Source organism: Aricia agestis, chromosome 17, assembly GCF_905147365.1.
Source record: "Aricia agestis chromosome 17, ilAriAges1.1, whole genome shotgun sequence".
Taxonomy (NCBI): Eukaryota; Metazoa; Arthropoda; class Insecta; order Lepidoptera; family Lycaenidae; genus Aricia; species Aricia agestis.
In genome coordinates, this window is record NC_056422.1 from 10,892,752 (window position 1) to 10,910,960 (window position 18,209).

General features: G+C 38.8%; 1 protein-coding gene across 1 annotated transcript in view; it reads left to right on the forward strand.

Annotated features, from left to right (window-relative positions):
• Positions 1 to 17,782, forward strand: part of LOC121735479 (SWI/SNF-related matrix-associated actin-dependent regulator of chromatin subfamily A-like protein 1) — a 28,089-nt gene extending 10,307 nt beyond the window's left edge. The window contains exons 5-14 of the mRNA XM_042126318.1: positions 3,713 to 3,818; positions 4,601 to 4,684; positions 5,304 to 5,484; positions 10,791 to 10,938; positions 11,592 to 11,747; positions 12,175 to 12,328; positions 15,300 to 15,431; positions 15,657 to 15,782; positions 16,491 to 16,550; positions 16,648 to 17,782. Of these exons, the coding sequence (XP_041982252.1) occupies positions 3,713 to 3,818; positions 4,601 to 4,684; positions 5,304 to 5,484; positions 10,791 to 10,938; positions 11,592 to 11,747; positions 12,175 to 12,328; positions 15,300 to 15,431; positions 15,657 to 15,782; positions 16,491 to 16,550; positions 16,648 to 17,016 (1,516 nt within the window). The 3' untranslated portion in view covers positions 17,017 to 17,782. The remainder of the gene's footprint in view (positions 1 to 3,712; positions 3,819 to 4,600; positions 4,685 to 5,303; positions 5,485 to 10,790; positions 10,939 to 11,591; positions 11,748 to 12,174; positions 12,329 to 15,299; positions 15,432 to 15,656; positions 15,783 to 16,490; positions 16,551 to 16,647) is intronic.
• Positions 17,783 to 18,209: the final 427 nt, after the last annotated feature.

Sequence of the window (18,209 nt, forward strand, 5' to 3'; positions counted from 1 at the left end):
AAGTTTTAAGGGGTGGTGGGATATTATTCCAGCATTTTGTAGCAGAGTATCTGAAACTGCCACGAAAAGTTGACTTCGTGTAAGTGGGGAATATGAGTAAGTCGGGGTTTCTAGCATCTCGCTTGGAGAATACGAGTTTTTCGTATAGGTATGAGGGATGGCGAGATTTAATGATGCCAAACATTAGTGTAGCGAGATGAAAGTGCCGACGTATTTCCATTTTTAACAGATTGGCGTTATTTATGAAGGGAGTTACGTGACCTCTAGGTGGGACAGGGAAGCAGAAGCGGATGCAAGCGTTTTGTACTCGTTGTAGTATTCTTTTGCTACGGTTCAAGAGGCAGCCTGCAGAGACTGTATCGGCATAATTTAATTTTGATAGAATCAATGCTTCACAGAGCTTTACCCTGACTTCTGTGGAAATGAATTGACGTATTTCGTAAATCACCTTTAGTCTGTAAAAACAATTTCGGGCTATATGCAATGCATGTTCTTCAAAATTTAATTCACTATCTACTAGGAGTCCTAGGTTTCGAGTAATAGTGACATGTTCCAGGATATTGTTTTGTATTTTTATTACTGGTTGGTGTTGTTGTGTAAGCTTTATTTGTTGTTTTGTACCTAGAATTTGAAGTTTGGATTTGAGAGGGTTTAGGATGAGGCCGTGGTTTCTTGATTTTTTTACCAGGTTTTTAAGATCATCATTTAGCAATTGGACAGCTTCTTGCGTATTCTGTGGTTTAAAATTAATATATACTTGTAGATCATCAGCGTACATGTGAAATTTTGAGTTTTTAATACTATCAGTCATATCTGCAACATATAGGATAAAGAGGATTGGAGCCAGTATGGAGCCTTGTGGAACTCCACATTCTAGCGCAATAGGAACTGAAAAGTTAGTGGAACCGTTGGAATTTTGAGTGAGTACTTTCTGCAACCTACCGACCAGATAACTCTCAAACCATTTAATTGTATCAGAGTCAAAACCGTAATAAGCTAATTTAGAGAGGAGTAAATTGATGTTTATGGTGTCGAAAGCACGAGAGAAATCCAACAGGACTAAAAGAGTTCCTTTTCCTTCATCCGATGCTTTCAGAATATCATCGATTACATCAAAAAGTGCAGTGGTAGTGCTATGTTGCCTGCGGAACCCCGACTGTTTTTTAGGAAGTATGTCATTGGATTCAAGGAACTCTACCAATTGCTTGCTGACTATTCTCTCGAGTACCTTAGATAAAAAAGGGAGAATGCTAATCGGTCTAAGGTCGGAAAGTGAAGTTGGATCTGGTTTTTTTGGTAAAGGTCTAACGATTGCTGTCTTCCATAAGTCGGGGAAAGTAGAGGATTCTATGGATTTATTGATCATATGTGTTATAGTTTTCAGAGTATGTGGAAGTGTTAATAGTATCATTTCTGAACTAATATCATCTATACCCTTTGCGTTGTTGTTTATTGAGCGGATAGCATTAAGGACGGCATTTTCACTAACTGTCTGTAAGGAAAATGTCTTGTCATTAAACCTGTCAAACTCGTAATATGTGAGACTTGATAGGTTTTTGTTTTGTAACTGTGGTATGTTTGTGAAATGGTTGTTGATTGATATGGGGTCATTTAAGCAGGTTGGTAGAGTGTGATTTTTATTTTTAAAGTCTACAATATTTTCTTTGATATGTTTCCACAGTGTACGCGGTTTGTTAGAATTGTTGTTAATATATTTATCGAAGTATGCTACCTTTTCGTTATATAGTGCTGAGGATACCAAGGATTTCATTTCTTTATAGAATGATAAGTGGGCTTCCTTTTTAGTTCTCTGATATGTGGACCTGGCTTTGTCACGAATCCTCATCATTTCTTTGATAGTATTTGTTATCCACGGGTAATTCCGTTGATGAATGTAAGTATATTTATATGGCGCGTGACGGTCGAATAGAATGGTAAGATATGCGTTAAAGCTAGTGACAAGACTGTCAATGTCCGTGTTAAATTCTATTAATCCTTCCCAGTTGATATCTTTCACATCTTTATCAAAGTTTTGTTCATTAATATCTTTCATTGGTCGGTAACAGATCCATTTCTTGTCTATTTTACTCCTTTTGCAATTTAGTTCACAAGTAATTAGTGCATGATTACTTAAAGCAGGGATATGATTCACGAGTATGTTGTTCAAATTGTAGTCCGAGGAGATGGTGTCAATTAGTGATTCTGAATGGTCTGTAAAATGGGTTGGGACGTTAACAAATTGATGAAGAGATAGGCAATTTAGGAAATCAGTGAATTTTTTGGTGTTCAGATCTTGCACCGCTAATAAGTTGATATTCAGATCACCAAGGAGTACCAAGTGATCGTATCCAGAAAATGAGCTTACTGAATCGGTAATAGCATGTAGAAAACTGTCAACGTTAAGCCACGGGGGACGATAGGCGGTACCTATAATAAATTTAATATTATTTAGTTTTGTGGAAAGCCACATTTGCTCTACTATTTGATCTTGCGGGTGATCGAGCACTTTAATAGTAATTCCGCGGCGAATGTAAAAGCCCACCCCGCCTCCCCGCGCGCGTCCCGTGCCGGCCGGCCTCGGCCTGTGGCGGAGCGTGTAGCCCGCAGGAGCCGGCGCCCGGAGCTCCTCACCCGCCCGAAGCCAGGTCTCGTTGATGGCGAGGATGTCAACATGGTGGCGATCTAATGCAGCGATGAACTCGTCATGTTTGTTACAGAGTGATCCCGGGTTTAATAGACCTAATTTTATATTTTTATATTGCAAAAATCTTATTGTAAAAGCTATAAATATTGATATGAACTTAGAATTTAAAATGTACCTAGTTAATAAAGTTGCATGTCGCCGACAGAGTTTATATATATAGAAAAGCAATGTCGATTTTTGCGATGCGACGTCGCAACGCAGTGTTGTGGCCTGCGGGGCTAAAATGGTCACATTTAGTAATTCCTCTCAATCAATTCAGCAAATGAATTGTCAAAACTGTCAAACTGACAAATGTCAAATCTACAAAAATACAGAATTGATTTGCAAGCAGAGTTGCATTTTTCGATTTTAGAAAAATGAATCATATTATGATTCATATCATGATTCTTCAAAGCGACCATTTTAGCCCCGCTGGGGCCGTACCACGAAACCGTTTTGAGACTCAAACAATCGTACGAGGATGCCGCGTCCTACTCTAACAAACGAGATATTACGTTGTTAGAGCAGGACGCGGCATTCTCAGCCGATAGGACTGATGTTCGCGTTCTACCTTTGAAGAAATTCATTCATAGGCAGTAGCAGACTGAGCTTTTGGTTGGTTTATGTCAATTCAATATTAGTCGCGATCTGTTGGCTATGTTTGAAATTACGCAGGTCCACAGTCTGCCTATGAAGTCCACAGTCTGTCTATGAAGTCCACAGTCTGCCTATGAAGTCCACAGTCTGCCTATGAAGTCCACAGGCTGCCTATGAAGTCCACAGTCTGCCTATGAAGTCCACAGTCTTCTCAATTAAGAATCAACTTCTCTGATAGTATAAATGAGCATTCACGTTTTATAAACGTCAGTTCTTTGGTACATGCAACACTTTACGTTCCTGTCGTGTCGCTTTAATGCGGTCTCGCCTTTAGTAATAGTATAAATACCCAGCCTAAGAAAGCTAAAGGGCCCTTGCTTGAAGTAAAGTCAAGCTTCACCTGCAGTTGTAAAATATTCATACATCTTACAGAGACACATGGCAGAGTAAGATACATGAGTTGCTGCCATCGGTGCCCATGATGAATGTGGTCACTCTCACTACCGGCAAAGACACAGAGCTGGTTGCTGATAGACAGGTAAACTTACTAATAGTTACTTAATTCATCAAGCCCCATACGCTCAAAGGTGACCAAGACACAATAGAAATTCTATTGTGTCTCGTTTTTCCACGATCGACAGGTTAAAGTGTAAATGTAAAGTAGTTTACCACTTTGTATTAAATTATGTTACCACATAACTTTATTAAATAGAAATAGAATTGCAAAGCTGGCTTTCCGATCCTCGCGGTACGTGAACACTACCAACAAAAATTCAATTAAAATGCCACTTTATAAACTTGGTTTAATTTTGCTCTACTGCACTTTTTTTATGAAATAAGGGGGCAAACAAGCAAACGGGTCATCTGATGGAAAGCAACTTCCGTCGCCCGTGGACACTCGCAGCATCAGAAGAGCTGCAGGTGCGTTGCCGGCCTGTTAAGAGAGAATAGGGTAATAGTGGAGGATAGGGAGGGGAATAGGGGAGGGTTGGGAAGGGAATAGAGGAGGGTAGGGAAGGGGAGGGTAGGGAAGGGAAAAGGGTAGGGGATTGGGCCTCCGGTAAACTCGCTCACTCGGCGAAACACACACTACAAAGCAGTGGCGGCATGGGTCGCCACTCGCCAGACCAATGTCGGTAGAAAATTAAACCTATAGTTCAGCTCATAAAGTGGAATTTTAACAAAGTTTTTGTCAATCGCAGTCACATGTCGCAAGGATCGGAGAGTCACCTTCTAGCGCAATTTTTATTTTCTTCTTGTTTTGTCATCATTTCTTTGTGCACACATTGCTTACTACTTATATTTTAAACATTGTTTCAGACAGAGGTAGTCATTGTGAGTTTCAAAATCACAAGTATGCACTCTGATCTCCTCAAATCTAAGAAGTTTGGCGCAGTTATCATAGTAAGTATGAAAACATAATAATTTTATATTCCTATAAACCAGCCTTTCCCAAAGTTGGCGATAACGCCCTCTTGTGGGCGCTGAAGGTCTAAGTAGGTCCCAGAAAAAAAATGGGGGCGTTGTGTAGAGGCGGGGGGGGTGATTTATAAAATGAAACAAAGGGGGCGCTTTAACATAATTTTTAGCGCCTTAATTTTTAGTAGACAAAATAAGTTTGGGAACCTCTGCTATAAATAAACTCACGTAACGTGACTGGTAAGTATTAACAGAACATTATAAAACACTCAGGGGTACCTGAGGAGCTAGGTAAGCTAACCTAACTTTAATGTAAGGCTGCGTTTCCATCGGAGCTGCTTTGCTAGGAATGTGTTTTTGATAGCCAATAGGATCGCTTCATTTGCCTGACCTCGCTAAGCGCAGCTATTCTATTGGTACTCAAAAACACATTTCTACTTACTTTCGTTCTATAATGTGTATAGTGCTCGTTTTTCTAACTATATTTTGTGATTTTACATGGTGATTGGTGGTGTCAGCATAATGTATTATTTTCAAAGTTATATTGTCTCTATTTGCAGGATAACTTTTGTGGAAGTTCTGACATAAATCGGTATAATTTCAGGACGAGTCCCACAATCTCAAGTCCCACAAGGCTCAATGTACGAGCGCGCTAGTCAGCATCTGTCGTCACGCGGCCCGGGTCGTGCTGCCAAGTGGAACACCGGCACTAAGCAGACCGGCAGAGCTCTACTCACAGCTGGCACTGATTGAACCGAGCTTCTTCAAGTCTTATACAGAATATGGTAACTATATTACTTGGAATATACGGGGTGTAACAAAAACAAGTGATAATACTTTAGGGTGTGTATGTGTTCCTTATAGAGAGTTCACTGTAAAAGTAACAGCGCTGAAAGACCAAAAATTTTTTTCATTTTTGTATGGGCAAGTGCCCGAACGTCACGAGTTTCCCCGTACAAAAGTGAAAAAAAAATTTGGTCTTTTAGCGCTGCTACTTTCACAGTGAACTCTCTATAAGGAACACATACAAACCCTCAAGTATTATCACTTATTTTTGTTACACCTTGTAGATCGGGTACAGCTTTAACTTTAAGCTTAGACCAAACCTACGCGACCAGGCGACTGTGAAGCGAGAGCGTCAAGTTGTCAAATGGTTTAAAAAAAGAAGTCTAGTTACAAAACACACATTTGACAACGCTTCCGCTTCGCAGTCGCTTGGTCGCGTAGGTTTGGCCTAAGCTTAAGACCGTGTTCACACCAAACCGACTGTGAGCCGCCGAATGTGAGCGAACGTTACGCAGTTTATTGTATTTCCATACATATTCACTTGTTCGTTGACACCTAACCGACAATACGCAATTACGCTAGGCGTAGGCGCGGACATTCGATACCGTTTATGTTCATGTTCGGGCATTCGCTCATGTTCATACTGGGGCTCACAGTGAGCCTGCTCACATTCGGCGGCGTATAGTCAGTTTGGTCTGAACACGCGCTTTAGATCGCTCGGTGAAAGTAGAGGTAGAGACACTGACCTCCATTATACAAGTACGCTGGACTGATGATACCCTTTGAAATGACAGTTATTTTTTGTGCCTATTTGAAGCGGAATCAGCTCCCCCATTATTAGGGATAGGAACTAAATTTGACGTAAAAATGACGATTGAAAGTCGCCATCATGTCGCCATTTTGGCGCTGATAGCAGTAGTGGGAGTATTTGGAACTAATACTAGTGATGTACAACTGTCTTTTCTATTATCGATGAAATGTTTCCAGATTCAGATAATGTCGACCATTAGGACAAAAATATTGAATAATACAAACGCTACATATTTGTATTAAAGATTACAGACTTCCTCTCCGTAATTTAGATAGGCGTAATAAATTAACAACGATTTCATACGTAGATAACGTGAAGTAGCAGTACCTATCTATAATCCATTTATTTTTAGCAGTTAGCACTACGAAAAACTAAAAACAAAACTGAAGATAAGCTTCTAACGAACACTTTGTTGTATTGTATTTTCTAATTTCATTTCTAATATTATCAAAGTAGTGCTACAGTGTATCGTATTAATGCTGAACAAAGCTGAATAAGTGTTCTGTGTGATTAGACCCTAACTAATCTCATCATATTATATTATAAAGCGGAAGAGTTTGTTTGTTTGAACGCTCTAATCTCAGGAACTGCTGGTCCAATTTTAACAATTATTTCAGTGTTAGACAGCCCATTTTATATATTTTATCACGCTGAGACTAATAGGAGCTAAGAAATAGAGGAAAATGTGGAAAAAGCGGGGGAATGTATAACGTGAAGGATTATATAGGCTATTTTTTTGTGGACCAATTTGTCTGTGTAATTAGATATTTACGTGCGAGAAGCCGCGCGGAAAGTCTAGTAATAATACAAAAGTTCCTTATTTATTTATGGATCTAGCCAACCAATTTTTATCGATTTACTTTATCTCATTTGATTTTCGCCATTTTGGCGCTGATTGCAGAAGTGCGAGGGAAATTAACTAATTGGATAATGCGATCCATAAATAAATATGGAACGTTTGAATACATTTTTTTATTGGGGTGGAGTAGGTAAGGTATTTATAAATAATAAGAATATATGTGCGATACTTTAACATTATATTTTATTAGTTACCGTTACACAGTTACAGTCGGTCAAGAAAGAGTAGACGCTGAAATAAATTTTCCAAACATAATCACGATCAAATAGTAGTTTTGCGCCTTGTATTTTCACAGAGAACGTTTGTACACTTCAAATAGTAACGGCAAGCGGTAGTAGCAATTTTCGGACACCAACCAGGCTTTTTAATTTTTTTCAACCATAATTCCAGTACGAGGGCTGCTATTTATGTATCCGGAACTGGCCACTTACAAGAACAATATTTAAAAAGTAATTACAACATTTGAAAATAGAACTCTTTGGTTGAAGAATACATTTTGTTTCATGTGACTGTCAATTATTTTTCCATTGTGGCGTCATTTTGAAAATTGCGTGTCTTCATTTGCTATGGATTTAACGCGTGAACATTTTCGTGCAATGATTTACTACGATTTTCGGCGTGGGCTAAATCAACAACAGTGCTTTATTCAACTCACCGCAACTTTTGGAGATGAAGCACCATCAAAAACCACTGTTTATCACTGGTACAGTGAGTTTAATCGTGGGCGGTCTATGCTCACGGATGAAAATAAAGAAGGTCGCCCAAAAACAGCTGTTGTCCCACAAAATATAGATGCTGTGCGGGAACTAATAATGCGTGATCGTCATGTTACATATCGCGAGATAGAGGCGTCCTTAGGCATAAGTATGACGAGCATACATAAGATATTACACGAACATTTGGCTGTAAAAAAAATATGTTCGCGTTGGATTCCGCACAACTTGACAATCGATCAAAAACGGGCTCGTGTCGATTGGTGCAAAAAAATGATAAAAAAATACAACCGTGGTACGTCAAAAGCCGTTTATAATATCTACACAGGTGATGAATCTTGGATCTATGCATATGACCCCGAAACTAAACAACAGTCAACGGTGTGGGTGTTCCAAGATGAGCCGAAACCAACAAAAGTTACTCGTGCAAAAAGTACTTTGAAGCAAATGGTCGCCTGTTTTTTTGGAATTAATGGACATGTGGCTACAATGCCATTAGAGAATCGTAAAACGGTTAATTCTGAATGGTATACGACAATTGGTTTACCAGAAGTCTTTGAAGAAATAAGAAAGGACAACCGACAACGCAGAATCATATTACATCACGACAATGCTAGCTGTCACACCTCAGCTGAAACAACTCAGTTTTTGGAGGGTCAAAAGATCGAATTGACTGGTCATCCGCCGTACAGCCCTGATTTGGCACCTAACGATTTCTTTTTATTTCCATACGCGAATAACAAATTACGTGGTCAACGTTTTTCGAGCCGCGAAGAGGCTGTTGATGCGTTCAAAATGCACGTTTTGGAGATACCTCAATCAGAATGGAAAAAGTGCTATGAAAATTGGTTCCAGCGTATGCAAAAGTATGTCGATCATCGCGGCGAATATTTTGAAAAGCAATAAAACCATATTAAATGATATATGTTTGTTTCTTTTTTTAATTCCGGATACATAAATAGCAGCCCTCGTATTCCTTCGTCAGACGGAAACCTGTCAATTATTTTAAGAGCATAATATGTTTTTGATAATAAAAATCGGTTATCGGAGATTTCAATACAATTATTATAGATATCGATAGTTTTATCGACAGAAAACTCCAGCACTATTGAATTTTATTGTTTATCAAAAATGGGTAAAACAAAGGTAAATATGTGGTGAATACGGTATAATAAGATTAGTGCCACATTTTTAAGTGCCTATATTATCAATAAAAGTTTAATATCGTAGAAATGAACTGTTAAAATCACTTACTTGTGAAATGTAACCCCACATCCCTTTTTGTGCCGTGTTTTACATAACATACACCCTTTCATAGTTTAACTATGAACTACCACCACTTATATAATATATCTTATATATATTACTTAATCGCGTAAAACCTTTAAAAAACTTTAAAAACACGAAAACAATTCGAACGATCCAGCGTACTTGTATAATGGAGATCAGTGGGTAGAGACACAGTATAGCAATATTAGTCCCTACTCCCTACAGTAACGAAACGCCTTTGACGTCGCACGATGCCGCCACCGATGACAGGTACCGAGCAGATATGCCAGGGTTGCCACGAAACGGGAAATAAAATAAAAATAAAATATTGTCCTTGTAATGCAAAATATGTTCATTTAATCTGTTTAATCAGCGTGTTATATTTACATATTTATTTATTTTAAAAACTTTATGCACATATAGGTACAAAGGTGGACTTAATGCCGTATGGCATTATCTACCAGTCAACCTTTGGGCGATACAAGGACAAAGTTGTATAGATGCCAGTCGAGTTGAAAGAGGAAAAGACAGAAAAAAAATAATAAATATATATTATACTTATAAAATATATATTGTATAATATTATACTATACTTATAATATACATATTATCACACATAAAATTACATATAAATAAAACCAATAACCATACGTAATATATTATTATGTAATAACTATATTCATGGGCGTACCCAGGTTCTGGGCCAGGGGGGGGCATATTACCCAAGTTCTGGTGCCAGGGGGGGCAAATCACCCAGGTTCTGGGCCGGGAGGAGGGGGGGGGGGGCAAATCACATTTTTCATAAGCTAGGTGTTTATAAAGAATAAAAAATTATTAATTTTTAGTTGTAAAAATATTGTATTGCAAACAAATGGCAAAATTTCGTTCTAAATTTTTAATTTTTATAGATAAAAGTATTAGATAATATACTTAGTAGGGACGTCAACATGATCCAAGGGGGGGCAGCTGCCCCACAATATTAGTGTAAACTGTGAGCCGATATTTATTTAAAAAAAATTAAATCCTTTTTGTTTTTTGAATCAGATTTACATCCGTACACTGAACATTTATTATAATATCCCATTGTTTATAAGATAAGTTATCGTTTTACAACACAAAATTCGTAGACAACGCGCCAACGTCACCTCTGTGGGCGCAGGTACACAAACTCCGCGAGTTAGTGTACGCGGGCCCGCGCCGCGCCGCCCGCTTCCCCGCGGGTACCCCTCCGTTGCTCTGCGCAAGTACATTCGTTTCACTACTGTAGGGTTAAGTCATATTGCTATACTGTGGTAGAGAGGAGCAATCGCCGCATTTTTTTTCTCTTTATTTAAAGTCAAGTTTTGTACCACACAAATTAATGTTCATTCATAATAGAGGCTTTCACTGATTTTCTTTTGTGGCGCTTTATCATTGTCAGAAAATGTATTCGTAAATTACGAATATCTATTCTTTATATTATTTATTGGCAATAGAAAATACAATTAAAAACAAACAATACAATTAGAAACACATAAACATGATTACGCATCGTAATCATGTTGATGTGTACATGTGGCTAAATATTTATTTATTTACCATTATCAAACGATAAAAAATATAATCTAATATAAAAATCTACTGTAAAATAAATATAATTAAATATAATTTCAGGTAAGAGATACTGTGCGGGCAAACAGACAGCGTTTGGCTGGGACATGAGCGGCCAGTCTAACCTGACGGAGCTACAGATTATACTCAACAGGAGATTCCTCATACGACGGACTAAGGAACAGGTTTTGGAGTTAGAAGAGAAGACTAGGTAAATAATAATACAATATATTACTATTAGTAATTGCTGCAGTATTACTATTGACGTTGTTATGAGGAAAAATGTCATCAAAATCGTTCCAGCCGTTTATTAGACAAGAAACACCATGCCACGAGAATAGCCTAGTTGCAATTTTTTTCTTATTGCTAATTAAAGGAACTTGAAAATAGAAACATAGTCGAAAGAATCACTCTGCTATCTTAAAAACTCTCCTATGGATAAAATAGAATTTGAAAATCACATAAAAAAAACCTTCCCAAAACGCTCGACGTACAAAATGTCAGCACTTTATGACGTCACACGCTGGCTAAAGTAGCCAGCGTGTGACGTACGGATCGCGGGAAGACTTTGTTCACTGAGTTTGTTCAATAGCTATGTTAAATATTGCGTTTATGAAAGTGGTTTCATAAGAAAAAATGTTATAAATTGCATAACTTATCAAATGGTATACAAATATTTAGAAATAAAAAAAAAATCGACATGACTATCCAACATCGAAGGCTCATAACAAAAAAATAATAATTATAAAGCTGATATTTTGGAATAATTTTATTTAAAAATCTGCTACCTTGCCACATCCCTATTTCTATCGATTTTTCCAACTAACTATAATATCATACCTATATAGTATATACAATTTCCAGAGAATCGGTGTTACTAGACGAGACCCTCCTTGACTACTCTGCGCAGACGCAGCTCACGCAAATGGCGGAGGCGTGTCGCACCGCCTCATCGGAGAAGCACGCGGCGCTCATAACATACTTCAGCGAGTCCGCCCGATTCAAGATACCACCTGTTTGGTATGTATTATTTTTCGAAGTATCCTTTTTTCTTCAAATCTGGTATAAAACGCGTTTTTTCATTGCGTCACGATAAATAATTACCTATGCGCAGTGGTTATAAGCGTTTATGTAATTTATACTCTTTCTTGACAAAACGCCCCACGCTTTTGTTAAAAATAAATCATAGTATATATTTAATAAAGATGATTACCTACTTATAACCACGGAGCTAATTCTTATAACCATTTCGTATGGTTCGTCACGAACTAAAATTGTTTATGTTTACCTGCGATCTACACTCTAAAGGGTAAACTCTTGAGTCATCAAACTAAATGTCCGAATTATTTTGTAATTTTCAGTGCGTGCTAAAAGGGTGCTATTTTTATTAATCGTATATAGCTGTTTTGTAAATGCTCCTATAGATTAATATACTTATCTGTTTTAGCAAATACATAAAGCAAACTCTTCGTGAGACGGAAGAAAAGTTTCTAGTGTTCGCTCACCACCGCAACATGATAGAGGCGATATGCGACACGCTGGACGAGGCCGGCGCACACTATATATGTATAGTGGGCTCCACGCCGCCGCACACTAGAGCTGTAAGTAATATACACATAAATTAACTATCCATAGTATGCCATAAGTATGGATAATTTTTCCGCCCACATAACTGATTCTAAAATTAAAAAGCATCCGCGCTCTATATTTTTACAGTACCAAAGCGAAAGAGTCAGTGTTGCCACACCAAATTTTAGAAAATCAGTAGACGTCATGCCAAAAATTGGTAGAATTAGGTAGATGTTAGAACCAAAAGTTGGTAGATCTACCAATCTCATTTAACAGTATTTTTTTTAGAATAAAAAATGCTAGTTCGTCCATAGAGAGAGTTTTATTGATAGTGTTTATACATATTTTTATTGAATAATTTTAAATTTTCAGCACTCGGCTCTTCGTTCTTTGAAATGAACCTCACCTAACACCTTCTAAAATCCAATGTGTCAGTGCTGAGTCAGTTTCTCTGACATGTCTTTAAATTGCTGACAGAGGAGAACAGTCTCTCAACATTTGCACTGCTATGTGGAAGTGCAAGTCTCACAAATCCACAAAGCAGGGGAAACATTGGGACTGGTCTCCTTTTTTTATTGTTGCAACATGTTTCCAAAAGATTTCGGGCTCAGGATCAGTCTTTTAAACGTTTCGGTTCGCAAAAAAAAAAAACAACCGTTCGCAGACTATGATCTGCGTTTCGAAAGTGAGCGAACGGCTCAGAACAGGCTGCAGCTCGTGTAGTAGCGGTCCGTTTTTTTAAATTATGATAATTGCTGAAGGAAGTATTGTACCAAGACGACTCAATGTACAAAAATGCTATCCGAGTAGCCTGTATCGTTTATTATTTGTACGTGAACAATAATAATATGTGAAAAATAGGTAGATTTGATACCGAAGTTGGTAGATAGGTAGAAGGGAGGTGAAATATGTAGATCTACCATACTCAAACTCAACTCAAACCCAAAATTTTTTATTCAGAATATTTTTTTTCAAATATTCTCTGAACGTCGGGGCTACACAGATGCCTACCACCGGTTCGGGAACTAACCCGGCGAGAAGAACCGGCGTAAGAAACTCGCACGGGGCCATCTTTTTCTAAAAAGATGGAAAATTACAAAAAATATATTATAAAATAACAGTGACTGTGACTGACTATGACTAATAAATAACAGTGACTGACTATGACTAAATAAAATACAACGAGTGTACAATTATTATACATATTATAATGAAACAGCTCTGCAGGGGGCGACCTTATTCCCATGGTGTACTATCATTCATGAAATCAGTAACTTTATAGTACGCTTTGGTACACAAACGTTCTTTAACAACTTTTTTAAATCTATTAATTGAGAGATTTTGAACGATTTCTTGGATCTTATTATAAAGGCGTATACATTGACCTTTAAAATAATTTTTGACTTTAGTAAGTCTAGTCACCGGAATTTCAAGCTTATGTTTATTACGAGTATTTCTCCCATGGGTATCACATTTTTTCGTGAATTGATATATATTCTTTTTAACATATAATACATTTGATAGGACATATTGAGAAGCAACAGTTAAGATTCCAGTTTCCTTAAATTTTTCTCTAAGTGAAGTATTACGGGCCAACTTGTAGATTGCCCGCACAGCTCGCTTCTGCAGCACAAAAATTGTATTTATATCTGCAGCATTGCCCCACAGCAAAATGCCGTAGGACATAATACTATGAAAGTAACTAAAATACACTAGACGTGCTGTTGTTTCATCTGAAAATTGTCTAATCTTACTTACTGCATATGCTGCTGAACTGAGTCTGTCGGCAAACCCAGCAATATGAGGGCCCCACTGAAGCTTGGAGTCTAGTTTAATACCTAAAAATACAGCTGTATCCACTAGCTCCATAACATAACATAAAGTTGGTAGATGTGACAACACTGGAAAGAGTACTCTTTCGCAAACAGCAAACATGACGGTTAAGTTGAGACCGCACTAGGCGCAAGTCGCAACTACACTACAGCGGAGTGACGCGACACTTTTCACGGCTAAAAGTTCTTTGTATCGTATTTTATTAATTGTACGGGCCGCACTACGCAACAGCGTAGCTACGCGTCACGAAACGTCAGTTCTATAAAACAGTGTCGTGTCCACGGAGCTCATACAAAGAGCTGGCCTAAGCAACTGTGCACTTGGATTTTCAACTAGGTCCTGACGTCATCATTGTGGGCGGGGCTTAAGTCAGTACACTTTCAGCGTTTGTCAGGTGCACACGTAACGAGACTCCCAATAAATTGGTGTTTTCTGCGTATTTAACAAGGAAAGGATGAAGTATTGTGTTTTACATTGTCGAAAACACTCAGACAGACGTTCTGATAATATAAATACCATCACATTTCATTTGGAAATAATTTTAAATGTGATTTAAATATAAAAGTTCTAGAACATTTCAGCTTTCAGCGTTAATTATACTACTTGACACTAGGTGGCCAAACCTTTTAAAGATAATACAGACGTAAATGCGTATCATTTTGCATAAGTTTATTACAATAATCATACTTGAATACTGAAAACCGTTATGCACTTAGTCTTAAACACATTTAATAGCTAAAACCGTGTTTATATAGCTTTTATTATGATATTACTTATAAACCGCCATCTGTCGTCACCTATGATAACTATTTGAAACGTAAAAAATATCCAGCGCCGCAGTACGTCCCATAATATTCAAGACAAAATGACATCTAGTGTAAGATAGTTGAACTACGTAGTAACATCAACATCGACCTAAGCTAGTAGTTTGGCTTTTAGCCGATAGATGAAATATTGAGAAGTGGGCGGAGCTTGACACCCCCTCAGCCCGCAAATTATTACGCGGCGTTTCATAAGGAAACTTGATTACAACACCTCCTCTTAGTATTAGCTCCGTGGTCGTGTCGGTCCACAACAGTGTAGCGTCGCTTAGTGCGGTCTCGCTTTTAAGGGCAAACAGAAAAAAATTGCATGACGTTTTCCAATAACACATCTGTTTGTATTTTTCAGGAGCTAGTGAACAAGTTTCAGGAGTCGGGGTCGTGTCGCTGCGGCGTGCTGTCGGTGACGGCGGCGGGCGCGGGCCTGACGCTCACCGCCGCCGGCCTCGTGCTCTTCGCCGAGCTGCACTGGAACCCCGGGGTACGTCGCCCGCACACTGACAGATGACACTGACAGCTGACACTGACAGCTGACAGTGACAGGAGGCGGGGTGGTGTCGGCGTGCTCTCGGTGACGGCGGTGGCCGGCGGGCGCGGGCGGTTGGCGAGAAACTAATTTATTACGGGATTGCCACGTACATCGATATTGACCATAGATAATTATAGGCGGACACAGGCAATAATTAACTTTCCATTAAAATTTCAGGTGCTGACACAGGCGGAGGCGCGCGCGCACCGGCTGGGGCGGCGCGGCAGCGTGCGCGTGCGGTACCTGCTCGCGCGACGCACCGCGGACGACGTCATGTGGCCGCTGCTGCAGGGGAAGCTCGATGTACGTACACATCTACAAACTGTAATAGTGATAATACTTTAAGGGTGAGGCCAAACGAGCAGAATTTTGTGAGCCGTGATTCGTGAGTCGCAGAATTTCGGTCGCGTAAATATTTTTTTCATACAAATCATGACTCACATAATTACGGTCGTGTTAATGAAGTAAGAATTTTCTATGAAACTGAATGCAGCAGAATTTCTGCCTGCAGAAATTCTGCGGCTCGCAACTCACAAATTACGCTCGTTTGAATGTGTCCCTTAGGCTGAAGTCTCGAAACCAGCGGGCAGCGGGGCGGAAGCGCCGCGGCGACGGCGCGGCGCGTGACAATGTGTAGATTTATATGGATAAGTCGATTTTAGGGACCTGTCTATATAAATCTATACATTGTCACGCACCGAGCCGCTTCCGCCCCGCTGTCCGCTGGTCGCTGTACACTGTCAAACTAGCAGCTCTGAAAAATCTTTATATAATTTGTATGGCCACAGCTCTGTAAATCTGCAACTTTCAAGAGTGAACCGAACATTACTGAAACTGTCATGCCGAGCCATAAGCTACAGCGCACATACTATAGACGTAATATTATGTCGGCAGATCTTAATATAACCCGACCACATAACTTTGGTCTGGGATATGCCTATGCATTTTTTCTCATAAGACTTTTTTTGGATAAACAGTTTGGAAGTTGATTATGGTTTATTTTGATTTCAGGTTTTAAATAGCGTCGGTTTGAGCGAAGATACATTTCAAAATACAACTATGAAGCACCAGGTAGGATGTTTAAACATGGTAGTTTATTAATTTAATAACATGTAATTATTATACCAATACAATTACTTAATTTATTTCTTTATATTTTATTATCCAGGAAAGCAAGAACAATATCACACAATACTTGTCCCCAGTTGCATTGCCAAAAAATAAGAATGAATACATACCTGGAACAAATATAAGGAAATCGACACAACAAAAACTATGCTTTAACGAAGCACAACCGAAATACAAAAGCAACGAGACTATAGAACAGAAATACAACAGCAACGAGACTACAGAACAGAAATACAACAGTAATGAGTCAGCACAACAGAAATACAACAGTAATGAGACAACACAACTTAAATGGGACAGCAATATAGCAACACACAATTTTTGCAACATTCAAGCGGGTCCCTCTACACAAAAGTCATTCATGGAGGATGACGAAGATGACGAGTTGCTGGCAAATTTGGATTTATGACCACTGCTAAATATAGGGTAAACTAATGGCATATCAGTAATCTCTAATTAGGGTAAGTTCCGAAATATAGCCCAGTACAGTATTATAATAGTAGGCCAGTGGTCATGACGTATAGAATCGACGCTTGGTGATTCGTTCCGAAATATACACCAGTGGAATGACGATGTTGGAAGTCATAAAAGTGTCGGATTCAAGACGTAATCGCCACTAGTCCACCGAGGCTGCGAACTGCGAGATATCTGCGAAACAGGAATAGAGCGAGATGCAATATATACATTGTCGTGTGGCGCATGAGACAGAAAATCGGTTCGCCGCTGTTTCGCAGTTCGCAGCGTCGGTGGACTAGAGGCGTAAGAGCTTGGTTAAATTTCGGAACACACGCATAGGCTCAATATCGAAAACAGTTACGGGTGTTGCTTTAGTTAGACTTTTATGAAGCCAAGAAACAGGTTTATTACTATGTGCATAGCCAATTTTCGACATACGAAAAGCGGAAAAATTTGCTATCTCACGTAATGACATAACAAAGAGCGAGATGCAACATAGTCACTAGTTGTGCCCCACGGTGTTGCCACTTGCCCGCGGTTTATTAGGTAAAATAAATTGTGATATTTTCCTACAGTAAAGTGGAGTGTTAATCCACCGGTATGAACCAACTCCATACCAAATTTTATTAAAATCGCACCAGCCGTTTAGACGTAAAGAAGTAACAACATACAAACTCACTAACTTTTGTCTTTATAATATTAGTGTGATTATAGGTCTACCAGGATCTGATGGCAATTTTTGACAGCAGATTTTCAAAAACTTTCTTTGATCATTGGATAAATTTTTATATTTGCATGTTTAACACACAGAATCAGCCGCTATAAGAAAAAAAAAAGGATCAAAATAGTATAATTTACTTGTTAAAAAACTGTAGGAAAGAACTTGCCGAATTCGCTGTGATAGTACAGAAAGAATGCAATTTGACAACATTAGCAGCGTTTTCTCTTAGGATCACATGCAAACTGGCTGATCGAATGGTTTTGAACGCGGTCCAATACGTGATCCGAACAGCTGCCTTACCCCCGACAGAATCAGAATCGAATCGAGAATCGAATCAGCTTGATCTCAACAGCTTTTGCTACTTTCGTATACTAGCGCAAAATTGTGCTGCGGCTCAATTTGGAACTAACTAGACTCGTAAATCA